This window comes from Dipteris shenzhenensis, chromosome 8, assembly GCF_047967505.1.
Source record: "Dipteris shenzhenensis isolate YYH24624 ecotype China chromosome 8, Dip_SZ_1.0, whole genome shotgun sequence".
Lineage (NCBI taxonomy): Eukaryota > Viridiplantae > Streptophyta > Polypodiopsida > Gleicheniales > Dipteridaceae > Dipteris > Dipteris shenzhenensis.
This window is the reverse complement of record NC_141603.1, coordinates 24,534,424-24,560,429: the sequence shown is the minus strand read 5'-3', so window position 1 is coordinate 24,560,429 and position 26,006 is coordinate 24,534,424. Positions and strand designations below refer to the sequence as shown.

The 26,006-nt window shown below is 43.7% G+C and overlaps 1 protein-coding gene across 1 annotated transcript in view; it reads right to left on the bottom strand.

The window, feature by feature from the left end:
* LOC147899315 (intraflagellar transport protein 172-like) overlaps positions 1–26,006 on the bottom strand; it is a 440,631-nt gene that overhangs the window by 58,712 nt on the left and 355,913 nt on the right. Inside the window, exons 36-40 of the mRNA XM_087377692.1 lie at positions 23,336–23,482; positions 23,022–23,105; positions 22,810–22,929; positions 22,426–22,512; positions 15,662–15,796 (exon numbers count right to left, since the gene is read on the bottom strand). Of these exons, the coding sequence (XP_087233818.1) occupies positions 15,662–15,796; positions 22,426–22,512; positions 22,810–22,929; positions 23,022–23,105; positions 23,336–23,482 (573 nt within the window). The remainder of the gene's footprint in view (positions 1–15,661; positions 15,797–22,425; positions 22,513–22,809; positions 22,930–23,021; positions 23,106–23,335; positions 23,483–26,006) is intronic.

Genomic DNA, 26,006 nt, shown 5'->3' with positions numbered 1-26,006 from the left:
TACATCTGTAACACATGATGGGTCTACAAAGTTGGTACCTCCACCTGCACCTCCACGTTCACCTTGGAACCCACCTTGTCGACCACGTTGATAAGGGGATCCATATCGACCCCCTGACATAGGTGGCTGATATTGTGCATAGTAGGGTAGAGGATAGAAGTATGGAGCCCCAATCTTATTGGTAACAGGAGCTTGGAGCAAAGGAGGATTAGGAAGTAGTGGAGGTGGAATGGTAGGAGGGGTAGGTGGTTCAGGTGCCTTCACAGGGGCTGAAACTAGGGGTATTGGCCCCGAAGTGGTCAGTGCGGCTCTGCTGATTGTAGCCACCAGAGGTTCCCTAGTTGGATACTCTGGTAGAAGCGTCCTCAACCCCTTAAAGATACCTACACTCGGAGACATCATGTCCATGAATTTCACAAAATGTGCAAAAGGAGGTCGGAGTGGGTACCTTACACTTCGATGGACATTCCCAGTAGCCATGGCCAGAGCCCTTGCAGTCGGTTCACCAGAGACCACTTCTTATCTGAGCTTCAAAGGGTGACGGCCCATCCACCCTTGTTCTGTCTTTCAGACCCTCTTTGATTCTTTCTAACACCTTCTTGAGTTGCTGCCATGCCTATGAGCCCTCTTCCCTTGAAAGTTGGGCAGTTTGAGTGTGTGTTGAGGCGAAACTTAGCTGGGACCGTTCATCTTTACCGCTTCCCTCAGGAAGTCTTGTAGTGAGGCATGCTCAGGGAGTTTGTCAACCACACTTATAGCAATGGTGGAAGGTAACGCCTTTAAAAACCACCCCTTCATGACAGCATCATTGGTTGGCACAGACATCTTCGCGGCCAATACCCTCATCCTTGTGTACATCTTCGAGATAATTAGGCTTCATGGTATCAGTGGACAACTCCTGGACAATCATATATTCGAATTTTTCCAACTTGAAAGTGCGTAAGAATTCCTCTAGGTCTGTCCACGTTTGAGAGTGATCACGAAAAATTTGATTGTACCATACATCAGCGGTATCCTCCAATGACGCTCATTCTCCAAGCCTTTAGCTCTAGATGCTGTGAGGAATTTCCTCACATGAGCTTCCGCATCCTCATGGAGGTGGCCTTTAAACTTTTGAGTCTTCACGTGGACCTTGTTGAGTAGGCTTAAATCTGTCATGTCAAAAGTCTGACAAAAGATAGACTGCACTGCTGCAATTTGCTGCAAATTACTGCCAGTGAGTATGATATCATCGACATAAACACAAGCATGACCAAATCTGATTTTTGTTGTAGAACATATCAATTTGGCTCTGTATGAGTGTTGACAAAGCCTTGAGACAGCAAGAACTAATGTCTCTTATGATGCCATGCACGAGGCACTTGCTTCAGCCTATACGAGGCTTTCCTGAGCTTGCATACCTTGTGCTCTTGTCCCTGAACAACAAACCCCTGGGGCTGATGTTGTAGGCTATCTCATGGGCTATCCATAGATGCCACTTATACCTTGGTATGAGCCTTGTAGGCCTAGTTATAGTCAGTTAGGACTATTGGTACAATTAGTTTAAGTACCATCTAGGTCAGTTAGGGTAGTTAGCCCTAGGGTTTTGTTATGTTGGCTCACCTTGAGCCTCCACACTTCAGTTTTCCAGCAATCTATTACAGCATCTCGTTTTTCTCCATTGTGCTTCCATTGCTTCCAACACCCGACAGTGGTATCAGAGCAGGTCGGGAATCCATTCCCTCAGCCATTGATAGCTTTCCCAAGCTGTTTGGCAGCCTCTGGACCTCTCATTTCTTCTACTCTTGCTGGTTTTCACACTCCCACGAGTGTTTGAGGCCTTTCCAAGCACTTTTGTCGCAAAAAACTCATTTTGACACGAGAAGATCGCATTTTGGAGTAGCTACCGCGAAGGAAACACATATTGGAGCAAATCCGAGCACTTTTCTGCAGCAAAAACCTAACTGTACGGACTTGTCAAAAAACCCGTACAGTCGTATGGACCTGCCAGAAAATCCGTACAGCCGTACAGACACTGTCAGAAACTTCGTACATATGCATGAAAATCCGTACACCTATCAGAATTCGTACAATTCCGTACAACTGTGTCAAAATCCATACAACTGTGTCGGAAATCCGTTCAACTGCATCAGAAAATCCGTACAACTGCGTCAGAAATCTGTACACTGTGTCAGCAAGCATTTATTGCAGTATGGATTGCGTCAACAAGCATTTATTGCAGTACGAGAGCTGCCTCGAGGTGCGCACCAGTCATTTTTCAGGTTTCTCAGCATTTCGGAGCTGCATGCCAACATTTTGGAGCTGCCTTGAGCTGCGTGCCGGTGTTTGGAGCCACTTGGAGCTGCTGAATTGATCCGGAGACTTCTCTTTGAGCCCTTCCCTCCTCATTTGGCATCCCTTTGCCTTGGGCTGCGAGCTTCTCTCCATTGGATCTCTTTCACTCCATTTCTACGTGCTCTCCTCCTCGTGGGAGCACTTCTTTTGCTATAATTCTCATTTCCAACCCTCATTGCATACATAAGCTTTGAAGCTTGGGCAGTTTTTTGGCACTTGATTCTGAGAGGTTGCCTCTCTCTCATTTGCTTTGCCAGTTGGTGCATTTGCCTTGTATTTCGCACCATGTCTGGTGGCAAAGATGATTTGTTTGGGTTGATTGGGGCCAATGACAAGCTTGATGGCACCAATTACCCCATGTGGTCATACATGATGGGACATGTTTCGGTTGCCAAGAATCTATGGCATATTGTTTCAAGTTGTGAGGCCAAGCCTACACGCACTGTTACTGGTGCTACACTTGCAGCCTCTGCTTCTTCAGGTGATGGTTCTACTGCTACAGCCAGAACTCCTGCACCTCCTACTCCAGGTGCTTTTCCTCCTTCATAGGAGCAAATTCAGTGGGATGGTCGTGATGCCAAAGCACATGCCTTGATTGCTCTTTCAGTGAAACGGGTTATTATCCCTCATATTCGGTCTTGCAAGACAGCTAAGCAAGCATGGGATCAGCTTGCATCTTTGTATCAGGTGCGGAATGAGGCGAGGGTTGCCTATCTCCGCAGGCAATTGAAAGATTTAAAGCTTGATGAGGGTGGTAACATGGATGCCTATCTCACTAATGTGAAGAATTTAAAAGAGCAATTCGCCAACATTGATGAGATTATGCCTGATTCTCAACTGGTTTCTAATACCCTTGATGGGTTGCCTGATTCATATCAAGGCTTTGCTACTACATTGAGGTTGGTTGCAGGGGGTGATGCCAATCATTTCTCATTTGACCAGCTTGTTGCTCTTCTTCTTCAGGAGGAGCAAAGTCGTGTGAATCGCAATGCTACTATGGCTAGTGATCACGCATTTTCTGCCCATCATAAACACAAAAGTAAAGGCAAGGTTTCAGCTGGAAAGACCTCTCATTCTCATGCTGATCATTCACATGGTGCCTCTTCTTCAGGGGATAACAAAAAGAAGAAGAGATGTAACTATTGCAGGAGACCTGGGCATGATATTTCTAAATGCAGGAAGCACATAGCATCTGAAAAGAAAAAGAGAGAGTCTGGTCTTGTAGAAGGGGGGCAGTGTCACATGTGCCAATAATGCATCATATACCGTGAAAGGTATTGGGTAAGTTACTCTTACTTCTGTCTCTGGTGGTATTGTCACTCTAGAGCATGTGCTTTATGTTCCAGGCATTCGTAAGAACCTCATTTCTATTTCAGCCATTGCTACATGTGGCTTTCAAGTTATTTTTGATGGTGTGAAGTATGCAGTGTATGATGTTACACATGCCTCTACCCTGGTTTTGATTTGCACATTGTCTAGCGGTCTTTATAGACTTGATGCTTATGACATATGTTCAGATGATGATGCCGCACTTGCTGATGCACATGCCTTTGCTATTGATTCTACCATGGCAGATACTCATTTGTGGCATGAAAGGTTTGGACACCTCAATTTTGGAGCCCTGGTGAAGTTATATAAGGAAGATATGGTTGTGGATCTTCCCAAAATGCATATGCCTACCAAACATGTTTGTGAACCATGCTTACTTGGTAAGATGCACCGTGCTGCGTTTCCCGAGGATGGGAGAGTTGGTGCTTCACGTAAGCTTTATCTGGTTCATAGTGATGTTTGTGGATCCATGAGGGTTGCACCTCTTGGGGGGTCCTACTATTTTGTTACTTTTATTGACGATTTCACCAGGTACACTTGGATTTTTGCATTGAAATCCAAGTCTGATGTTTCTTCATGCTTCAAGCACTTTATTTCCTTGGCTGAGAATGAGAGTGGGCTGCACATTTCTCACATTAATACAGACAGGGGGGGTGAATACATGTCGAAGGAGTTTGCTATCTTTTTGGCTTCCCGTGGCATTAATCATCAATGCACGGTGCCTTATACTCCTTAACAGAATCCCGTGGCTGAGCGAAAGAATAGATCAGTGATGGAAATGGCCAGATGCATGTTGAAAGGCAAACATTTGCCTAATAAGTTGGTTGGATGCGGTCATGTGTGCAAATTACATCTTGAATAGATGTCCTACAAAGGCATTGCAGACTATCACACTGTATGAGGCTTGGACGGGTCGTAAGCCTCGCATTTCCCACATGAGGACTTTTGGATGCTTAGCTTATGCTCATGTGCCTTCACTAAGTTGGATGATAAAGCTGTTAAATGCATTTTTCTTGGGTATAGTTCAGAGAGCAGGGGCTATAAGCTATATCAGCCCTGCACGGGCAAGTGTTTTGTCAGTCGGGATGTTGTGTTTGATGAATCTTCCACTATGCCTTTGCTAGACTGTAAAAAACAGACCGTTATTGATGCCCCAAACATATTTGACAGCTTGATGCCTTTATTTCCATCTGATGCTCGGGATGATGTTCAATCTGAGGTTGTCCCTCCTCCATCTGTTGGTCATTTATAGCCACATGTGCATGCAGAAATTCAGCCTGATATGCCTATCATTGATCAGGATCATTTACACAGGGCTCTTGACCAGGAAAGAGCAAAAATTCAGGAGCCTAAAAAGGTACCCCGTTGGCTCCTTGACACATTAAAAGACAGCAAACAAGACACTCCTCTGCCATCCCGTACAAGAGCAGCTGTCAAAAAAGAGCATGCTAGTTTTGTTGCTTATGCTTTGGTTGCTACAGCATGCAATGAATATGTCATCAAGATGCCTTTCAGAATGATTGTTGGATAAAGGCCATGCAAGCTGAATTGGATTCTATCCATCAGAATGACACTTGGGAGTTGAATGTCATTGGAACTAAGTGGGTTTACGAAATCAAACGGAAAGCTGATGGTTCCGTGGACCATTACAAAGCCCGTCTTGTTGCTAAGGGCTATGCTCAACAACATGGCATTGACTTTGAGGAGGCTTTTGCTCCCACTTCCAGGATCACTACCATTCGCATTGTTATTGCCTTTGCTGCCCTTTTCATTGGCAGATACATCAGCTTGATATTAAGACAGCTTTCCTTCATGGGCATTTGTAGGAAGAGGTCTATGTTTCCCAACCTCTTGGCTTTGAGGTTGAAGGTTCTGAAAGCAAGGTATGCAGCTTGAAAAAGGCCCTCTATGGATTAAAGCAGGCACCTCGGGCTTGGTATTCGAGAATTTATTCTCATTTGCTCACACTTGGCTTTCAGAACAGCCCTACAGAGGCCACCCTTTACATCCGCAAGCGTGGGACAGATTTGCTGATTTTAGTCCTTTATGTGGATGACATGCTTGTAACTAGGACACATGCTCAGCAAATTGCAGATTTTAAAATTGATTTGCAGCAGACATTTGCTATGTCTAATCTTGGTCTTCTGCACTACTATCTGGGCATTCAATTTGCTAGCAGTGAGGAGGGCATTTTGATGTCACAATCCAAGTACATTGGACAGCTTTTGCAGCATTTTCAGTTTGATGGCAGCGGTACATGTGATGTCACTCTCTATCAGCAAGCAGTTGGTTGTTTGATTTACCTATGCCATACGAGACCTGATCTACAGTATGCTGTCTCACAGTTGAGCAAATATATGCACAACCTCTATGCACCATTGACATGCCGTGAAGCGTGTTTTCAGATATCTTAAAGGCACTCAGCATTTAGGCCTTTTTTATGGGGCTGATACTTCACTTGTCATGCATGGGTTCACTGATAGTGATTGGGCTGGTTGTTCTGACACTCGTATGTCACATAGTGGCAATTGTTTTATGCTTGGTACTTCATGTGTTTCTTGGTTCAGCAAGAAGCAGAGTATAGTTGCTACTTCTAGCTATGGAGCTGAGTACAGAGCGGCTTTTACAGCTACAATGGAGTGTGTTTGGCTTAGGAAGCTACTTGCAGATCTTTGTGCATGTCAAACTGCTCCTACCGTCATCTTCACTGATAGTCAGAGTACTTTGGCTGTCGCACGGAATCCAGTTTTCTATGCTCTCACCTTTTTTATGGGGCTGATACTTCACTTGTCATGCATGGGTTCACTGATAGTGATTGGGCTGGTTGTTTTGACACTCGTGTGTCACATAGTGGCAACTGTTTTATGCTTGGTACTTCATGTGTTTCTTGGTTCAGCAAGAAGCAGAGTACAGTTGCTACTTCTAGCTGTGAAGCTGAGTACAGAGCGGATTTTACAGCTACAATGGAGTGTGTTTGACTTAGGAAGCTACTTGCAGATCTTTGTGCATGTCAAACTGCTCCTACCGTCATCTTCACTGATAGTCAGAGTGCTTTGGCTATCGCACGGAATCCAGTTTTCTATGCTCGCACAAAGCACATTGAGATTCACTATCACTATGTCAGAGAGCCATTATCAGCCGGTGATATTGAGTTGTCTTATGTTCCCATTAAAGACAACTTGGCAGATCTTTTTACGAAGGCTCTACCTTGACCTAAGTTTGAGGCTTTTCGGCAAGCGTTAAACTTAGTACCTTTTGTAACTTGATATGTTGTACTCTGTACAATCATAGGTTGCTATATCCTACAGGACGAACATGTGCAACCATGACACTAGATATTCAGGTATCCTGAGCCATGTCCAGGATACTTCAGCCCATACCATGGGGGGGGGTTTGTAGGCTATCTCATGGGCTATCCATAGATGCCACTTATACCTTGGTATGAGCCTTGTAGGCCTAGTTATAGTTAGTTAGGACTATTGATACAGTTAGTTTATGTACCATCTAGGTCAGTTAGGACACTTAGTCCAGTTAGGACAGTTAGCCCTAGGATTTTGTTATGTTGGCTCACCCTTGAGCCTCCACACTTCAGTTTTGCAGTAATCTATTACAGCATCTCGTTTTTCTCCATTGTGCTTCCATTTTTAACCTTCCATTGCTTCCAACATCCAACAGATGCACATAGACCTCCTCCTTGAGATCCCCATTGAGGAAGGCGGTCTTCACATCCATTTGGTACACACCCCAACCATAAAACACAACAAGAGAGATGACAGAGTGAATGGTAGTCATCTTGGCCACCAAAGCAAAAGTCTCCTCATAATCTATCCCCTCTTCTTGTGCATACCCCTTGACAACTAAACGTACCATCTGCATGATATTTAATCTTGTAGATCCATTTGGTACCAACCACATTCTTGCCCATGGGCGCATCTACCAAGTCCCATGTAGAATTCTTCTGAATTGATCTAATCTCACCTTCCATGGCTTTCTGCCATGCCACATTTCCTTGAGCATCCTCAAAGCGCTGAGGCTCAGTTTCAGCTTCCATCACTTGGGTCATGAGAGAAAAATTCACTTACTTCTTAAAATTTTGAGTGCTGGCCCAAATTCTCCCCAATACAGTTTGATCTTTAGCATCTGCAAGTGTCAACGTAGCCCATCTAGGAACTAAATTCTCATCTTTCCCGCTGGGATTAGCATCTGGAAGTGCATCTGGAGTAACATCCTTTGCACGGCGCTGATAATACTTCCAAAAATTGGGCTGTCCCTCCCCATGAGCCGTCTGCAAATCTGAAACATTCGAGGGAAAAGAACCCTAGACGTGTGGCAACCCTGCTGGAGTCTGAGAGGTAGAAGGAACATCAACTTGAGAACACAAATCAGCATCATTCTCAAACTGAATGATGTCTAGAGGTGTATCATCATATGGAGGCAACTCCTCATCACTGATGGGTTGCACACTATCATGCTCGGCAAACAAAAGATCCCTGCTTAGGATTACTTTCTTTGTGGCTGGATTGTAAAGCCTAAAGCCTTGGCTTTCAGTGCTATACCCCACAAAGATGCATTTAATACTTTTACCATCAAGCTTGGATCGATTTTCAGCTAGTACCAAATCATATCCAACAGACCCAAAAACTTTGAAATGATTCACCTTGGCTTGTACCCATAAAATGCTCAAAAGGCGTCCTATCAACCAATGCTTGTGTAGGGCAGCGACTCTAAATATATGTGGTTGTAACATTTGCTTCATCCCAAAATGCTTTTGGCATTCTCTTAAATTTCAGCATACACCGTGTCATCTCCATGAGAGTCATGTTCTTCCTCTCTACAATCAGATTATGTTGAGGTGTGTATGGAATTGTTTTGTGATGCTTTATCCCATGCTCTTTCAAGTACCCTTTAAAAGCATGTAAAGTATACTCTCCCCCATTCTCATAATTAAGCGTTCCAATTCTAGAATTGGTTTGGTTGTCAGCCAGTGCTTTGAACTCCTTAAACTAGTTGAACACTTCAGATTTTCTTTTCATGAGAAAGAGCCAAGTGGACTTGGAGTAATCATCAACATTCAATGTGACAAAAATTGTCACATTCATTGGTCCACAAACATCAATATGCACAATCTGCAAAACCCTTTGTGCTCTTACTGACCTTGGACCATCCTTCTGGAACGGTAGGCGATGCAACCTTCCAAGAGCACATGCTTCACACACCTCTTGAGCGGGCTACTGTAATTTTGACAAACCTTTAACCATATTATGATTATGCAAATATGCCAAAGCTTTGTGCTGTGCATGGCTAAATGTGGGATGCCATAAATTACCTGGAGAAACAGAAGAGAGAGCCATAGCATGTTGATTATAGGGCTGAGCATCAAGCTTGTAAAGACCCATGCTGGCCTCATAAGAACCTATAGCCACAATCTCATACCCTTTCTTTGGATCCGTGATCCGGCATTGATCATCCAGAAACTCCACAGGCATGTGCTGATCATGAGCCATGCGAGTGCTGGAATCGTAGAAGCAGATGGTGGGGGAGCTAGGCATTCACATTTTGTGACCCTCAATTGGGCAGTAGCTCTATCGATCCACATGTGACTCTCAGGCTCACGAGCTTTTGTCAAACGACTTTGAATTCATGCGAAGAGGCTGTCTCTAGTCGTGAAATGAATGGTTCCACTTCTGGTGAGGAGGTCACAAAAAAAAAGCCTTCTGCGCTGGATTTCACTTTCTCTCATGCCACAAGAGGGCTGCCAAGGCAAGAGAAGAGGCAAGAGATGTCAGAAAGCTCTCCATTGGAGAAATCAGAGATCTGAGCAAAGTGGAGGAGGTAGTTTCGGAAGAAGCCATCTCGCCTTAAATTGCTTATGGCGGAATTTATTCACCCACTCCCCAAGTATAGTACAACCACGTCCCTGCGATTCGTATATCCCATTTGTATAAGATATCAATATCACATACGGTCCTTCCCACCTTTCTAAAAACTATTTTTCCAGCCCATGATCAGCTGACAATCATAAGAACCAAATGACCCGCATAGAGTCCCATTGGTCTTCTCTACTAGACCATTACACTGAGGATAATAGGCTGATAAAAACCTATGCTTCACCGAAAGCTTGGACAGCAAAATCTGCAACACCTCCCCTTTGAATGCAGGGTTACAATTTCAATCCAAACCGTGGACAGAAAATTTCCACTAAGAAATCAGCCATCGTCTTGGCATGCAGTCCACTACCGCCTTAGCTTCAGCCGATTTGGTAACAAAATGGCCATAATAATATAATTGAATTTAGCCACCATTTATCAAAAGGGACTAATGCAAGGATGGGGTTCAGCAGCAGGCCCCTTCTCAGCTCTTTCCTGAAAGCTTGACATGTATGGCAAGTAGTGCACGATTCCTTGATATGTTTATGCATACTTGCCCAAAAGTACCTTTCTGGGGTTTTTCAGGTGCAAAGTGGCCTCACAGATATCCTCATGATACTCTTCCATCACCCTTTGTGCTTCTGCCTTCCCAAATACTCTCCACAACACCAAGTCTTTCCCCATTTTGTACAGCGTATCTACCAACAGCCTATGAGGCTTAGCTTTCATAAGCAACTTTTGTTGTTCCTGCTTGGGCACCCTCTCGGGAGGCTTTTCTTCTTATAGGTAATTGTGATAAAGACAACGATATTCTTTTTTTTCCAGAAAGGAGAATTTCTATTGACTATGAGAAATCTACGAAAATCAAGACTGAACTCTTGTTACAAACAAAAGGGAAATAAAAGTGCAAAACCAAAAAAATAAAGGACAGCTAATAAATAAGCGCAGAAGTGAAAACAGAAAAAAAACTGAAATTGTAGAAGTAAGTTTAAAAAATATTACAACTTGGAGTGGTTGGAGGAAAAGGAAGATCTACAGAGGCACTATGTAAAGCACTAATATCTAATTTCTACTGCAGATCACGGGAGCAGCACCATGAATAACCTCCCAGCCAAATCTTGCTGAAGCTGACGAGCAGACAGAGAAATTTCGATCACAAATCATACGTGCAATCCTTCTCTTCTCTCTCTAGCCTCAACAAGCCCCAACTTCCTAGATAGATCTAGATGCCACATGTCATCCATATAGGGCCTTCCTAATGCAACATTTCACCCCTCTCTTGGGATGCATTAAATCCTTTGCCCCTAGGCACAATCTTTGCATTAGGCCCTTAGCCTTAGATCTACCTAATCTGGTGCTATCAGCCCTCACCTAGGATCTTGACATTAATTCCCTCCCGATCATTTACATGAAGCGCAAACAAATATATTACAAAGATAGATCCTTTAAGGGAAATGTCGACTGATTCTTCCGAGGTCATGCTACCTCGGCTAGAGCGTAACATTCCTTCCCTCTTCAGACATCAGCGTCCTCGATAATAAAATCTGGGAACACTCTCCGTAATTGGTATACGGATTCCCAGGTAGCTTCGGAGACCATGCCATGCAACCAACACCGTGGGTATCTTCCGATTTCGTATTTGCATGTTCCTCGGTCCAGGATTCTTGTTGGTTTGCGCCTTGCAATATCCTCTATCTCCTAAAACAAAACCACACCTTCGATTAGTGAGTCACCTGTATGTAAAAATTTCTTTAAGCGCGAAACATGAAAAACCGGGTGCACCTTACACCCCTGTGGCAATTCTAATTTATAGGCTACACTGCCTATTCTCTTTGGAATTAACCACGGCCCACAGTATCGAGGTGATAACTTAACACACTCTCTTGAAGTCAACGACTTCGAGTGCGAAGGAACTCTAAGAAAAACTTTTTCTCCTTCCTTAAATACTCTTATAGACCGGTTTTCATCCGCATACACCTTGGCTCTATCCATAGCCTGGCGGATATTAGCTCTCGCAAGTGCTAGCATCTCCCGCATCTGAACTACAAAGTTCGCAACACTAGGCACTTTCTGAGGTACCCCAACTATAGTTGGATTTTCTGGTCTATAACCATAGTTCAGCTCAAACGGACTGAACCCAGTAGAGGAATGTTTTCTATCATTTAGCCGAAGAATCATCAACCGGCTCTACCAATGCTGTGCAAAGGAATAAAAACTCTACTTGAGCTCTTCGGATTTCCATCACGGAAACCAACGGTCCTTGAGGTATATCTTTCTCACCTCGCAAGACGTAAAGCACATCATTCATCTTGAATTGATATACGTGCTTTTTCCAATCAATGGCTGGATTCTTCATAGAATGCCACGCCACCAGGGCTATATCTGCATGAGCAGGCTTGGTCATTTCAAAATCAAGCTTCTTAGCATAGTCCCGAATCCGAAGCTCCAACTGGGTAACCCTTTGGTCCCATACTTCAGTTGAACTTCCATCTGCCATCCTGACTGTATACGCATAGTCAGATGGACTTGCCTTTAATTTCAGCCTCTTCACGAGCTTGGAGTTAATCACATTGTGAGTTGACGCCGAGTCAAACAACACAATGACATCATGATTGGCCACTTGCCCTTTCATTTTAATTAACTCCGTATCATTAAAGGCTGTATACCCCGTTGTTGCGGGCTTAGATAGGATGTTATCAGGTGCACTCGTCACTAGCTTAGCAACAGACACACATAACAAACAAGGTGCTAACCTCTGAGAAGATCCCGCTAGCTGAATCTGCATCTCTTCCGCTCTGGGACTTCCCTCCATCTCCACGTCGCACTCTGAGATCACCATCTCAGCCATCCGACGATCTTTGTTATGTGGACAATCCTTCCACTGATGAGGCTGAAGGCAACCAAAACATAAGCCTTCTCTCCTCGCTTTTTTCCTTTGTTCTGGGTTCAAGGGAGACTTGGACCAAGCCCGGGCTGCCATTGGGGTTACTTTCCTCTTCACTCCAATGGTGGTACTTGGTTTAGGAGTTTCAGTCGGTTTCGCCTGCCTGGCTTGACCACTCGGCTGAGAACCACTCCCTCTACTAGTCCACTTCTTCTTAAACCCAGATTTCTTCGGATACCCATACTGGGTTCCAACCTGTGCAAACCCACTTGGCTTGCTGCCCTTGGCATCTTCATAGTTCAGGGCTATAGCTATTGCATCATCTAACATGTTCGCATACTTAGCCCGAACTTCCATTTTTATTCGATCTTTCAATCCAAATATGAAATCTTTCATTTGGATTGATTGAGGCAGGGGTTCGTCAACCTTCATTACACTCTCTCGAAACTTATCAGTGTATTCTGCCACTGATAAATTTCTCTAACGAAGGTTCCTATATTGATCCCAAGCTCGGGATGCTTCGTCAGGAGGTAAGAAGTGTTTCCTGAACTCTCTTTTAAACCCCTCCCAGGTAGTGGATGCTATACCATCTTTTTGTTGTTTAATCCACCACCGATCCGCTGCCTCACTAAACATGTGGGTGGCCTCGCTGATCTTCTTGATGTCATTTCTGATTTCACAAATGGCGAACGCCTCGTCCCATTTGTGTAACCAGGTCTCGATGACATCGGAGCTACGGTCGTTCATCCGGCCAGAATATTTTTCCGGTCTGTAATTGGCAATATTTGGCACTTTAGCCTTCCTAGGCTCGACCGTATGGACACTAGACTCCGGTTCCATTGGAGCCTTTCCCTTCTCCTCTCGAGAAGGTCTGGCAGACATACTATGTATCGCTCTCCTAAGTTCGGACTGCCCTGCATTGGCCTGTAATTGCTGCGCTAACAACTGTTGCAAGGCATCCTCCAGCAATGCAATCCTGCCAGATAAAGTGTGAGCTACTGGGCGCGACACCTGCTGGGTCGGCCGGACTCGTGATTCACCAGGGTCCCTCCTGGAAACCCCTTCTTCTGCTTCCATTTAGTTCAATGGGTGTTTTGCTTTGTTTTGTTTTGGTTTGAAAATTTTTTTAATTTTTTTATTTTTTTTTAAAACACTGCTAGAAAGCTGTATTTACAAGCTGACACAATTCAGTGTACTAACAGTCTGACACAATTCAGTGTACTAACAGTCTGACACAATTCAGTGTACTAACAGTCTGGCACAATTCCCTATACTAGGGAATTCCTGCAATCCCACATTCACACTGATCACGCATTTATCTCAGACCGCGCTTTTCCCTATACTAGGGAAATTCCTGCAAACTGACTCTGACTGAAGCACACATACATACACACAGGCATAGTAAACTGTAAACTCTGCTGTACAGAAATAATAGGCTGCACAAAAAAAAACTGAAATCTTATAATGAAGGAAAAATTGATGCTCCCTGGAAGCTCCACGCAATTCGAGTCCCCGAAGCCTGCAGCCTCCACGTACTACCTGCTCGCAAATGATACGATCTTTGTTTTCTTTTACTTCTGTCAAAGTGTAGCTCTCTGTTTGGAATCTGCCACAGCCTAAGAGCGGTCTGCGTGGCCTTGGACGAAACAGATAGGTCGTTCGTCTACCTATCGTCTATCTTCACCAGCCCCCCCAGATCCCGTGCGTCGCCCAATCCACGTGTCGCTTCGAAGACCTCCCGTAACACGATCCCATTTACCAAATGAATATATTACCTCTAATCCTTGCCTGGCGTCAACGGAGGAGACGGTCAGATCCCGCTCACGTATTCGTCGCCCACATCCTGATTACGGCGACCTGCTCGTCAACTAGCGCTCCACGCTATCGTCCGCTCCAACTATGCCCCACTTTCCCTCGCAATCTGCGTCAACCTATGCTCCAGGCCTGCTATCCGTCACTGCCTTACGGGATCCCCACGCTCCAGCAACGACTCGACAGTGGGAAGGTTGTCAACAAACCTTCCGTCCGTCATAGATCACGGGCATCGTCAGCAACTTCGTTACGGTCTGTCCGTCACAACGTAGCACCAACACAGTCAGTCCGTCGATTTGGCGCTCAGGTCCTTCGACGATCCATCTCTATCCATCACGTGAAGGTCACAAGTGGACGACTCGCCACCTACGCTCCACGCCTATCCGTCGTCAGCCACCAGGGCTGTCTAGGCCTGTACCTCGAGCTCACGCTGCCCGTTCGTCATCGTCGTGCAGTCCCCTCCACTTCGTAGCCTTGGGCTCTGATACCAAATGTAAAGCACTAATATCTAATTTCTACTGCAGATCACGGGAGCAGCACCATGAATAACCTCCCAGCCAAATCTTGCTGAAGCTGACGAGCAGACAGAGAAATTTCGATCACAAATCATACGTGCAATCCTTCTCTTCTCTCTCTAGCCTCAACAAGCCCCAACTCCCTAGATAGATCTAGATGCCACATGTCATCCATATAGGGCCTTCCTAATGCAACATTACACCCCTCTCTTGGGATGCATTAAATCCTTTGCCCCTAGGCACAATCTTTGCATTAGGCCCTTAGCCTTAGATCTACCTAGTCTGATGCTATCAGCCCTCACCTAGGACCTTGACATTAATTCCCTCCCGATCATTTACATGAAGCACAAACAAATATATTACAAAGATAGATCCTTTAAGGGAAATGTCGACTGATTCTTCCGAGGTCATGCTACCTCGGCTAGAGCGTAACACACTACAACCACTTAGGAACAGAGGATCTGGCTAGAAGGCAGGAAGTGCAAGCAGTATGCTTGGCATGGCCAAGTCAAGGGCTAGAAAGATAGAAACGGGATAGAAAAACTGATGAATGGAGATGTAGCATCTGGCAAAAAAAGAAAAGATGTAGCAAGAAGAGGTGCACACCAAGATTATCTAAAGGGAGCAAGATTGGGCATTGGCTGGCAGCTAAGACTTTTATGTAAGTCTTACTTTCTCACATTCTACAGGCCTACCTTAAAGACCATGCAAGAAACCTAGTACCATTGCTGTCAAAAGCATGCCTTATATTCTTGCTCTACTCTGGTTCTGAACTGCATAATTCTTTCTAGTAAGAAATCCATTGAAAAATATATATGCAATCACTTTTATTTTTTAATGGAAAAACTAAGATGTTTGTCAGAAATGGACGTTCTAAGTCCCATGATGTGTTTTAATCTTTGGTAGCGTCAGTGGTATACCTGCATTGCATGCACTGATATAGGAGAATCGCTGCATGAGAGAAGTAACTGAGAGGCAGAAGACCTGCAAATTTCCAGGGCTTCTACTGTATAGGAAAGTCCATGACGTGATATAATGGAAATGGCTTCCAGTACCTAGTAAAAATTCCAAAAGTCTTATGGGTGGAGTCTGACTTTAATATGATTTTTTAAACAGTATTGCAATGGATTCTTACACATAAATGCAAGAATAAACATTGAAAAGGGCTGGAGTTTGTTATACAATGTTTAATCTTTCCAGAATATTGTTGTGATAATCTGAAAGCCTGAGCACAAGATATGATAGAAATAGATTTCCAAACTTCCAAATTTCAAATACATCCAGAAATTGAGGCTATATTGCCATTGCATCCAAGCCCAAATATCGTGAAAGTTCTGGTCCTTTTATTTATTGTGCAAGTTTTGCACAAACCAGCCACATGCCTTACAAGATATATGCAATATTATTCATGTACTGTATTGCAATTTGTGAGACCCATCAACATAAATTTCATTTAAAAAATCTTACAAAGCAGATGTTCAAACGAATGTATACAATTCCCAAATCGGTTGCCCTATTATGGAATACAAGGAAAATACTATATGGAAAAGTAAAACAATTAAGACTATATTAATAAGACGTTGAAACCCCATATATCCTCAAAGTGACCTCAAGAATCACATCTCCATGCACATGTTCAAGCTGCAAAAATTAGTGAAAATCCAATCACCAACTATAGAAGGTAGGGAAAAGAGAAGGAAATTTCTTGTGACAGTCAGTTGTGTGTCACCCACAATTATACGCAAAAGAACAACTACAAGCCTCAACTTCCACAAGTAGACCAAAATTGAAACTCAATCAAGAGAAGGCAAGCAGGTGGATAGTGAATAGGATCAGATGAAGAGGCTAAAGAAGTTGCACCCAAAGATTCTGTTCTAATATGAGGTTTCTACAAGCATGCTTGACTGAGGATGAGGGGAATGGATCAAATTTTTGTGCTGACAACGTACACTGATTGAGCTTCCTTGTTCAATAACCAAAAAAATCTTGGTGAGTAGTTGGCACGGAGACTTTACAAGGATGCAAGGAAAATGAAACCACCATGTGCAACCAAGATCACTTTATGTCCTATGTTATATAGGAGATCTCAAAGTGATGATCTTCTATTAGCTAATGTCACTTTTTAAAAGCATGTAGAATTCTTCCAAATCTTTGAAGACTTCACACAAAATGATATTGTGGCACAATTTATGAAGCATTTGAAGTCTTCAGAAAGAGTGACATAGTTCATGTAGTAACAATATACGAGATCAAGTATAGGAATGCTGAGGCAAAGAAGTATCTACTCTCTCGAAATAGATTCCTGGAAAGATGTAGGTTTGAGCGCATTGATCAATGCATTGGTTCTTGTATACCTCCTTCTGTGGTTGGACATCACTAGGAAATATCCTCTTCTACAGATCTTAAAATGCCTTCTTTACCAGTTATGGCTGCTGTTCTTAAGAGTTTTGTGTAGTTTCAAGAGTTCCCTGCTGTAGAGGATTCTCTCTCTTTTCTAGGATGAGATTGATAGACAGTTAGTCTTGTGAAATGATTCTATTTTAGATGACGATGGTAAACCTCTAGGTGTTGGTTAAATGCAGTGGTCCAAGTGGGAGACACGTCCCGCCTCTTTCATGGACTCTTGGAAAGCTTTTAAAGACCTCTTTGAAAAAGTCAGATTGCAGATGGCTGCTCACCTTACAGAGAGAAACAAAAAAGTTGCTCAAGTAATTGCCCCTATCAATTTGGATTGGGCATTGCGGATGGGGAAAAACATACACCCAACCAATAGGTAGATGGGGGATTATTCTAGCATCATTGTTCCTTTGCAAACTTATTGGGATTTTGTGGGGCAGAGACACCTTGGTCTTCACAGGCAGTCTGGGGGCAGATTGTTTAGACCTCTGAATGGGATGTAATTTTGGATGCACTTCTGGGGTATGTGCCATGTGGAGCAATGCAATTGTGCTACTCATTGACCCCATCCAAACGAATTTCCCCTTGGTAATCCACTATGCTCTAGAAGGGGTGATGATCTCGTGTCCACTAGAGGGAGGAAAGAATCTGAAATTTGAAATACAAGTAGAAATAGCACATCCAGCACCAGCTCCATCCATGACCAGCAGCGCATCCCACACCTATTGGACCCCATTGGATGGAGATTAGAGTTGCAGCTCCTCCACCACCTTCACAACAGCAGGGCCCTTGTCTTGCCTTGGACCCCACACTAGTTGGGATGATTGATATTTCAGTTTTAGTCGCGGTTAGTGATGCTAGGGATGCCCCAGGCATGGTCATGGACAAGGCCACTGATGCTTTGCATACAAATTCTATCCCAATTCCTCGTCTTCCATCTGAGCAACCCCCTTCCACCTTACCTCTCCAGTCTTCATCAATGGATTGAGGGAAGGAGGTATCTCCTGCCTCATCACCTCTTCTACAAGCAGAGATTTACACATTGCAGAGCCATGTTTGGCTCAAAGGAACTCTTCGTCTCCATTGGCTGATTTCGGAGAGACAGAGTATGTAATCTCTCTACATTTGATGGCATGGTATTTGGGGTTCCTATGCACAAAACATCATCTCCTATAGGAGTGGGGACTCTTTCTCCTCTACCTTTCCCTCCACTACATTACTCCAGGAGATCTATCATACAAGAGGGAGTTGTTCTTGCCAGCAATTCGGGTAACGTTTTCCACACTACTTCCTCCCGCCAATGAGAATTGTTAGCTGAAATATCTAGGGCCTGGGTGGTGTACCACATCGCTGCCGTAGGCAACTCATTCCAATCAGCTTCATCTAGATGTTACTAGAGGATCCATGGACATTCTCTTTTATTCGGGGACCACAAACTAGATGCCAAAGATTGCTCAAAGTCAGGTAAAGTGCTTTCAGGTCATACTTTTTGGTCCCCTGCTTTGGGAACTAGGGGGGAACATGCATTTTTGTTTTAGATTCCTTTCTTTCCCTTGTGGACACGGTATCATCATATCTTCTTGAGCATAGTGGATCCTTTTGTTGATTGGGGGGTGTAACGTTGGCCTCCTGAACCTATATTCCTCCAATAATAGAGGGGAATGTGTCCTTTTCTGAAAGGAACTTCTCTTCTTGGTCCCCATTGTAGACTCGTGGATTATTGGAGGGTACTTCAATATGGTGGAGTTTCCTTCAGATAAAAAGGAAGGAAGAGAAGGTGGCATTCACTCTTTGGAGAGACAACTTGAGATGCCTTATTATTCCTCTGTAGTGGCGGAGACGCCTGGACAGATAATGCCTTTCATACTCTACCTCATTTTGTCCAATTCTTGACCCAAGAGGTTGCAAATGCCTATCCATGCACGGATTGATAGATGGTATGTTGATGATTGGGCATTAGAGAGAGAGGCCCGGTATGCATTGCACTAGAGTTTCCACCTCTAATCACTTTATGGTGGTTTCATGATTTCTAAGCCTCATGGCACCGCACTGGTAGTATCAGGATTCCAGATGCATTGTATGCAGAGGAGGGCCTCACAGAATATGTTTTGCAGATCTAGGTACCTCATTTGCAAGGTGGAGTGTCATCCCCTTCACATGTGGCAGTAGCCCTATCTGGTGTTAGTGATTTTTTATCATACTGTCGCTACCACTTAGAGATATGAGATTATTAGACAGGAGTTGGGACTCCATTGGCAGTTAGCAGCCCTACAGAGGGTAGAGAAAAAAGAATGCTTGGATTCAGGAGCACCTTGTCGATTGCTAAGCGTGGAAGTTTTCTCAAATGGTTGATGAAGATTATGTATTTTTTGGCTTTACAATTCCCTTAGAAATTCAGCTTGCTTGCAAGCAGCCCTTCTCTTTGAGTTTGGCTCAATTGTCGTTGTTGTGTGTTGATAAAGCAGCCGTTCTCTTCAAGTTTGGATCAATTGTCATTGATGGAGCCACTTGTGGATTTCAAGTCCAGAAAATTGAACTCTTCCCATAGGTCTTCTCCCTTGCTCATCTACCAGCCACATTGACTCCTTATCTACCAGCCTCATTACCTTGTTTAGAGCCTCCCCCCATGGCTTTAGGATCAACAATTGATGCAGAGTGGTGCTTACATCACATAGCATTTTGACTTCCATAAATGTTTAGACTCCCTCCATGACGCAATTACTGTTGTTGCCTCAGATACCTCCACCTGACCTTTACTTGAATCGATTGCTACTTCTCTATATTAAACCTTTGCTCTTCTAGTCAAAACTCTACATTAGTGTGTCAATTTGAAATAACTTTGATGCTTTGGACTTCCTTTCAACACTCTTTTGAGACCATGTGTCCCTTAGGTCGCAATGGTGTTCCACTTGCCACTTTGTTTGGTTTGTTTATGTGCATGGTCTACTCTAACCCTTGAAACTCAACCACACCATCGATTTTGACCTTTATTATAGTCTCTGCGATTGAGCCTACATTGCTTAGTGGCGTGGACATCTACTCAAACCCTTTTTATTCAATGGTGTCACCCTTGTTTGATTGCTTGGCCTTTATGTTCGAATCAGCTGCTTTGCATTCAAAACTCTTGAAGACATTACATGGACAACTGCATTCCAAAGTGATAGCTCTCACAATCCCCACAACTGGTCGTCTTTCACTTAATTGGCTTGATCCACGCCTTGAAACAACCTCCACCCACCACATACATGACACCCCGTTCAAGCTTGAGGCTCTTGGTGGGTATTGGGTTGTTGATTTTTGCGGGAGTTCCCATTGGTGGCATAACTAGTGAGTACTATGTTGGGATAGTTCCGTAGAAAGTCAAAGCTGATTACGTCACTCGCTTGATCATTGGAAGATATAGAGAAGCTGTTTATAATTCCGGCTGCCTTCACGAAGGTGCGAATAGAGAATACCCCAAGCATGTCTGCCCGAATGGGCTTTGCACCACAAGACTGCATTGGATTATAGTGTGACATCTTCCCTCTCTTCTACAACCTGCCTCACCATCTCCTCCACTTTCTCCCCTCTCTCCCACATCCGTGCCCTTCCCTCTCAAGATTGTCTCTCAATCAGGCCATTTGCATCCAGAGGAGGAGGGAGGAAAGGATCGTTAGCATGAGTGAGAAGATGGGGATGGAAGGCAGAGGGACTTAGGTAATGTTCATATATATAGAAGCAGGAGAGGCGGTTAGAAGCTTCCAGAAGGAGGTAGCTTCGAGAAGGGCGCCTCAATTTGTCAAAGAAGGTTATGTTAATTTTTCGCAGACAAAGCCGTCACTAATACTAACGAAAATTTCTCAACATCTTGGGGACTATCGTGGCTATTATTCCCTAAATGGCTCCTTCGAATTAAAAAATCCAAAGCTATCAAATGACACACCACTTTGAACCGGAATCAATTGGAAACTTTTGTAATTTTTTGAAGAAAATTCATGTAATGTCTCCTGCCAGAGCAAGTAAGATAGTGAGGAACAGGGCACTCAGCCTCATCACCATGAGTGCAAAAGGGCGCCTGAAGGCAGAGAACAGAACCTCTCGTATTGCCAAATTAACTTTGCATCCCGCTCTACTGCCATCCGCCTCCTCTCGCCTTGCGTCCGCCTTGCCATCTCCCTCCCCTCCCCCCTCTGCTCCCCTTCTTTTCCCTCTCTCCCTCCCCTCACCCCTAGCTCAGCCTTCACTCTCTTCCCTACCTCTCTTACCTCTCTTGTGCCACCTGCCTAGCCATCTCCTCCACTTTCTTCCCTCTCTCCCACAATTCCACTTCCATGCCCTCCCCTCTCTTCTGCCACCTGCCTAGCCATCTCCTCCACTTTCTTCCCTCTCTCCCACCATTCCAATTCCATGCACTCCCCTCTTATAATCGCCTTTCAATCAGGTCATTTGCATCCAGAGAAGGAAGGAGAGGAGAATTGCTGGCGAGAGTGAGAAGATGGGGATGGAAGATAGAGGGACTGAGGGAGCGTTCACATATAGAGAAGCAGGAGAGGCTGTTAGAAGATTCCAGAAGAAGAAAGCTTCGAGAAATTCACCTAAATTATCAGAGAAGGTTATGTTAATTTTTTGCAGACAAAGCCGTCACTAATACTGAATCGAATTTCTCAACATCATGGGGACCTATTGCTCTTGTGGATGTCTAGCTCTAAGAGAATCCATGGGTCACCTCTTTTGGCATTGCCCTGAGACCCGTGATATTTTACATTTTCAACAACTACTACATGCATGTTTCTAGTGCTTGCTTTGGCAAGCAGTTCTGGCTATTTGGAATCCACCCTCATGGGCACGGATTTGGATCTTTTTTTTACTTTGGTGTGCTTTGGACTCTATGGAAAGATAGAAACCATAGAGTATTTGCTGATCCATCTCTATCCATATACCATTTCTTCAAAGGCTGGAAGCCCACGAGAGCTCGTCATTGGGAGAATTTTCAGATCTCTGCTGGTCTATAGAAATCCTTTTGGAAGAGACTATGAAAATCCCTCAGGAATAGAAAAATCACTCTTTTCTTTTGGCTTTCTACTCTCTTGCAGTGAGCTCACCAGACCATGAGAGCCCAAGCGGGGACTGGGACTTCTGAGAATTTCTGTACTTGTGTCCTTGTCTGAGAAGTGGGGACCCTGAGGGCCCAAGTAAGGGCTAAGACTTCTGAGAATTTATATACTCATGTTCTTACCTGTAAACAATAAAGCTTACAATCTATTTTTTACGATTTCACCTTCTGAGACTTCAGGGAAAATTAAAGAACCTTGGAATTTTGCAAGCAATGTGCTGCATGACGAAAAGAAAAATCCCTTTCTGCTTCGGGTCCCAAGAGTCCTGAAAGCTCATGCACCTGGAAACAAGAAAACTTGGCGAAGATAATCAATAACAATGCACCTTTTTCTACAGGCAGCTTTTTTCACATTTTGACATGACATGTGAAAACTAATTCTATAATATGTCATAATAAACGTCTAGATGATGTTACTACTTGAATTAGAATTTTCTGCTAGAACCTGCTTTACGATATCACCTAGGCTATTGTAAGCCTGCTCTTTGGCACACTTGAAAATTGAAGGCAAAATAGCAGAGGAAAATAGAGTTCATTGGAAGAATGGTGGGCGAGGGTTCAATAAGGAAAAGGAACCACCTTCTCCCAATCTTCTTTCTGAGCATAAATCTCAAGTGCTTCGGGTATACTCCCAATGTTCACAAGCAGTCCTGCTTCACCCTTCTCTAGCAAATGCTCCTTGTAAAGGATTTCAACGTGCTGAATGAAGAAAGAATAATAGATCAACACAATTTATTGAATAGTAAATACACCACTCAATAAATTTTGAATTCACACACCATGAAACAAACCTGAGATAAGTGTTGCTGTCCAACTGTTGCTGCAACTGTTCGTGCCTCGTCCCAATAATTACCCATGATGTATACATCTGCTGCCTGAAATTTTAACCCTGGCTTAAAATTTTCCTGGTATTATTTGTACATGCCAAATAGGAATCTCTTTATCCAAATTAGGTAGAGGTCTAATTTTTACTGCCATCAATGGACCTGCATCTTGCATAATGCTGGATGACACATCTTAAGAACACTTTCCATATCAACCACATGTGTGAGCAATGCTCTCAAATCATAAGCAGCAGGGGAAATGGTCTGATATTTCTGGCTACCTCTTTGTGATTGTTATCTTCCAAATGTAACTGTGCAGCTTCCTTGTACTGTCCAGCTCTTACAAGTCGTTCAGTAACAGCATGCATCACCTCTGTATATTGGCTTTGTGCATGCTCTTTAGTCAAATCCAGCGCCTTGCGCCATACCTTCATACATCAACACCATACTTTTATGGCTTGCAGCGATATTGTTTTTATGTTAGAAACGAATTTCTCTGAAGTGTTGTAGCAGCAGGTACTTATTCTTCCATAAAAGACCCTTCTTATTGAGTATACTATAAAACTCAACATACGTACCTTGGTGCACAAAATCAATTACAAACCATCAAAGTAAACTACGGCAAAGCAAAGACAAGAAAGAAACAATAAAAGCAGTCAAGGTTAGATGCCATATGACCAATGAACCAAGCACCCTCTAGATAGCTAGAAATATTTATGAGGAAAAAACTCATGGAGGGTAATGCCAAGCAATTGGAGTCTTGAGAGAAAGCAAGAAATCTTGCCTCAAGGTCCATTTAAAAACATCAAATCTACCATTACCCAAAAATTGGTTGATTATTGAAATTCCATAAGGGATGTGAATCAGGTCATTTGTGGCCAAATTTTCAATGAGCTCCCACAATGTATCACATGACATGAGGTACAAAGGTTATCGATACACGATGTTTACAAAAACATCGTTCTATGTCTATATGTGTGAAGTATAGCACTTCAAAAAGGGAGAAGGGAGTCTTTTCTTTCTTTTTCATGAGAAAAGACTTCTATTAAGTATGAACAAAACCCACGAGAGCAAGCTCCAAGTGGAAATACAACATGCAATGCATGAAATAAGGCCTCAAGATCGCCAAAAAAACTCCCCGTCAAAAGGGGGTAGAAAAAATCCAAGGTTGAGGCTGAAAATGCCATTGCAACCCTGTAGACAACTCCGAGAAGAAAGGGGATCCTCTCCACTCTCTATGGAATGTAGCCCTCCTAGCAGAAGCCACTCGAGAAGATCTTTACATGCGCATCTAAGTGGCCATCAAACTATGTATGGTATCTGTCCAAATATTGGCCAAAGTATGAGAGGGGTGGGTCTAAGGCTTCATGCATCTGATTCTCCAAATATGCCATGCTGAAATGCTAGCCATAATCTCCCAAGAGGAAACCACCAAAGCATGTACCACTCTAAGCATGTACCATTCTGAAAGGTAAGGTTGGTACATCATCTAGAGGGCATGACTCAACTAAGTGTTGCCAAAATGAGAAAGCAGAAGAAGAGTTATGCCTCTCGTAAAATACATGAGGACTTGAAAGCGAAAGCCAAGCAACTGAACCCCAGGTCATGAAGAAAGGGTGGTAGGTACTAGCAATCTCTTTCTAGATAATCCTCGCCTATCTGCAGTCCCATAAGCAATGCAGAACTAATTCCACCATAGAGAGACAGCGAGGACACCTAGAGTCCACCCAAACCTAGACCTCCACAAATTAATTGCAATCCCACGATGAATAGAAATCATAGAGTGATTTTTCTATTCCTATGGGATTTCCAAAGTCTCCTCCAAAAGACTTTTTGCAAATCAGCAGAAATCTGAAAATTGTCCCGCTAAGGAGCTCTGAAATATCTCTGGCCTCTGCAACTAATCTGAAACCTCTTGGCATTACTTATAGAGTAACAAATTTTAGACTGTGAGCAATTTCATGTATGTACGTCAGACACCCGGATTCGTGATGGGGATAGGTGGATTCACCTCGAAGAGAATCCCCCCTGAAATGGTTGGGCTCCCCTCCTCTGAAAGATCAAATCACCTTATCCATTCTATGTGAGAGAAAAGCCCGCCTCTTTTGGTGTGTCAAATAGATGGGCAAAAAATGAACTCCTAAATAGAGCAATGAAACAACCATGATTGAGGATGAAAATGCCATCTCAACCAGTAGGTGATTTGGAGAAAAAAGAGGAGCCACTTCCTTGAGGAATACATCCCTCCCAAAGGAGGCTGCCCGCAAAGACCCTTGCATGCGCACCCATAAAGTATGCATTATGTCTAGGTATTGGCCAAGGTGTGAGTGGGATGAACCTGGAAGCCATCCAAGGTCTCTCTACATCTGGACCTCCAAATATGCCATGCTGATATGCTCGCCAGAATCTCCCAAGATTTATAAATTGATGCATGTGCAGGTCTGTGTGGCAGTACTGGAACATCATCCAAGAAACACGACTCAACTACATGTTCTCCTAGCAATCCCTTTCCAAATAATTCGCGTCTGTCTGTAGTCTCAAAGACAACGTTGGATGTATTGGGACATTTGTGATCAAGGGCTTGCTCTAAGGTGCACGTGTGCATCTAGCAGTCACAAACTTAGTGCTACGAGGTGTCTAGGACCATGATGCAAGTGGTGATGCAGTACAAGGCGCCCTCTTGAGGAGGTGCCAAAGATTTAGGAAGTCTCTATGATGTAGGGCTGAGTGCCTTTGATGTAAGAGAGGTGTATATGATCTAGGACACCCTCTCTCCCACTCTATAAATGAGAGGCTTCTCTCTCACAATCAATAGAACACACATTTTGGTCTTCTCTTGTGTTCTCAACTCTTGTCATGATGCATCTCGTCTCTCCCACGAATCCTAACATGTGGTATCAAAACTCTGGGTTTTAGAAAACTCCTTAGCCTCCTAATTTGCGACATCATCAT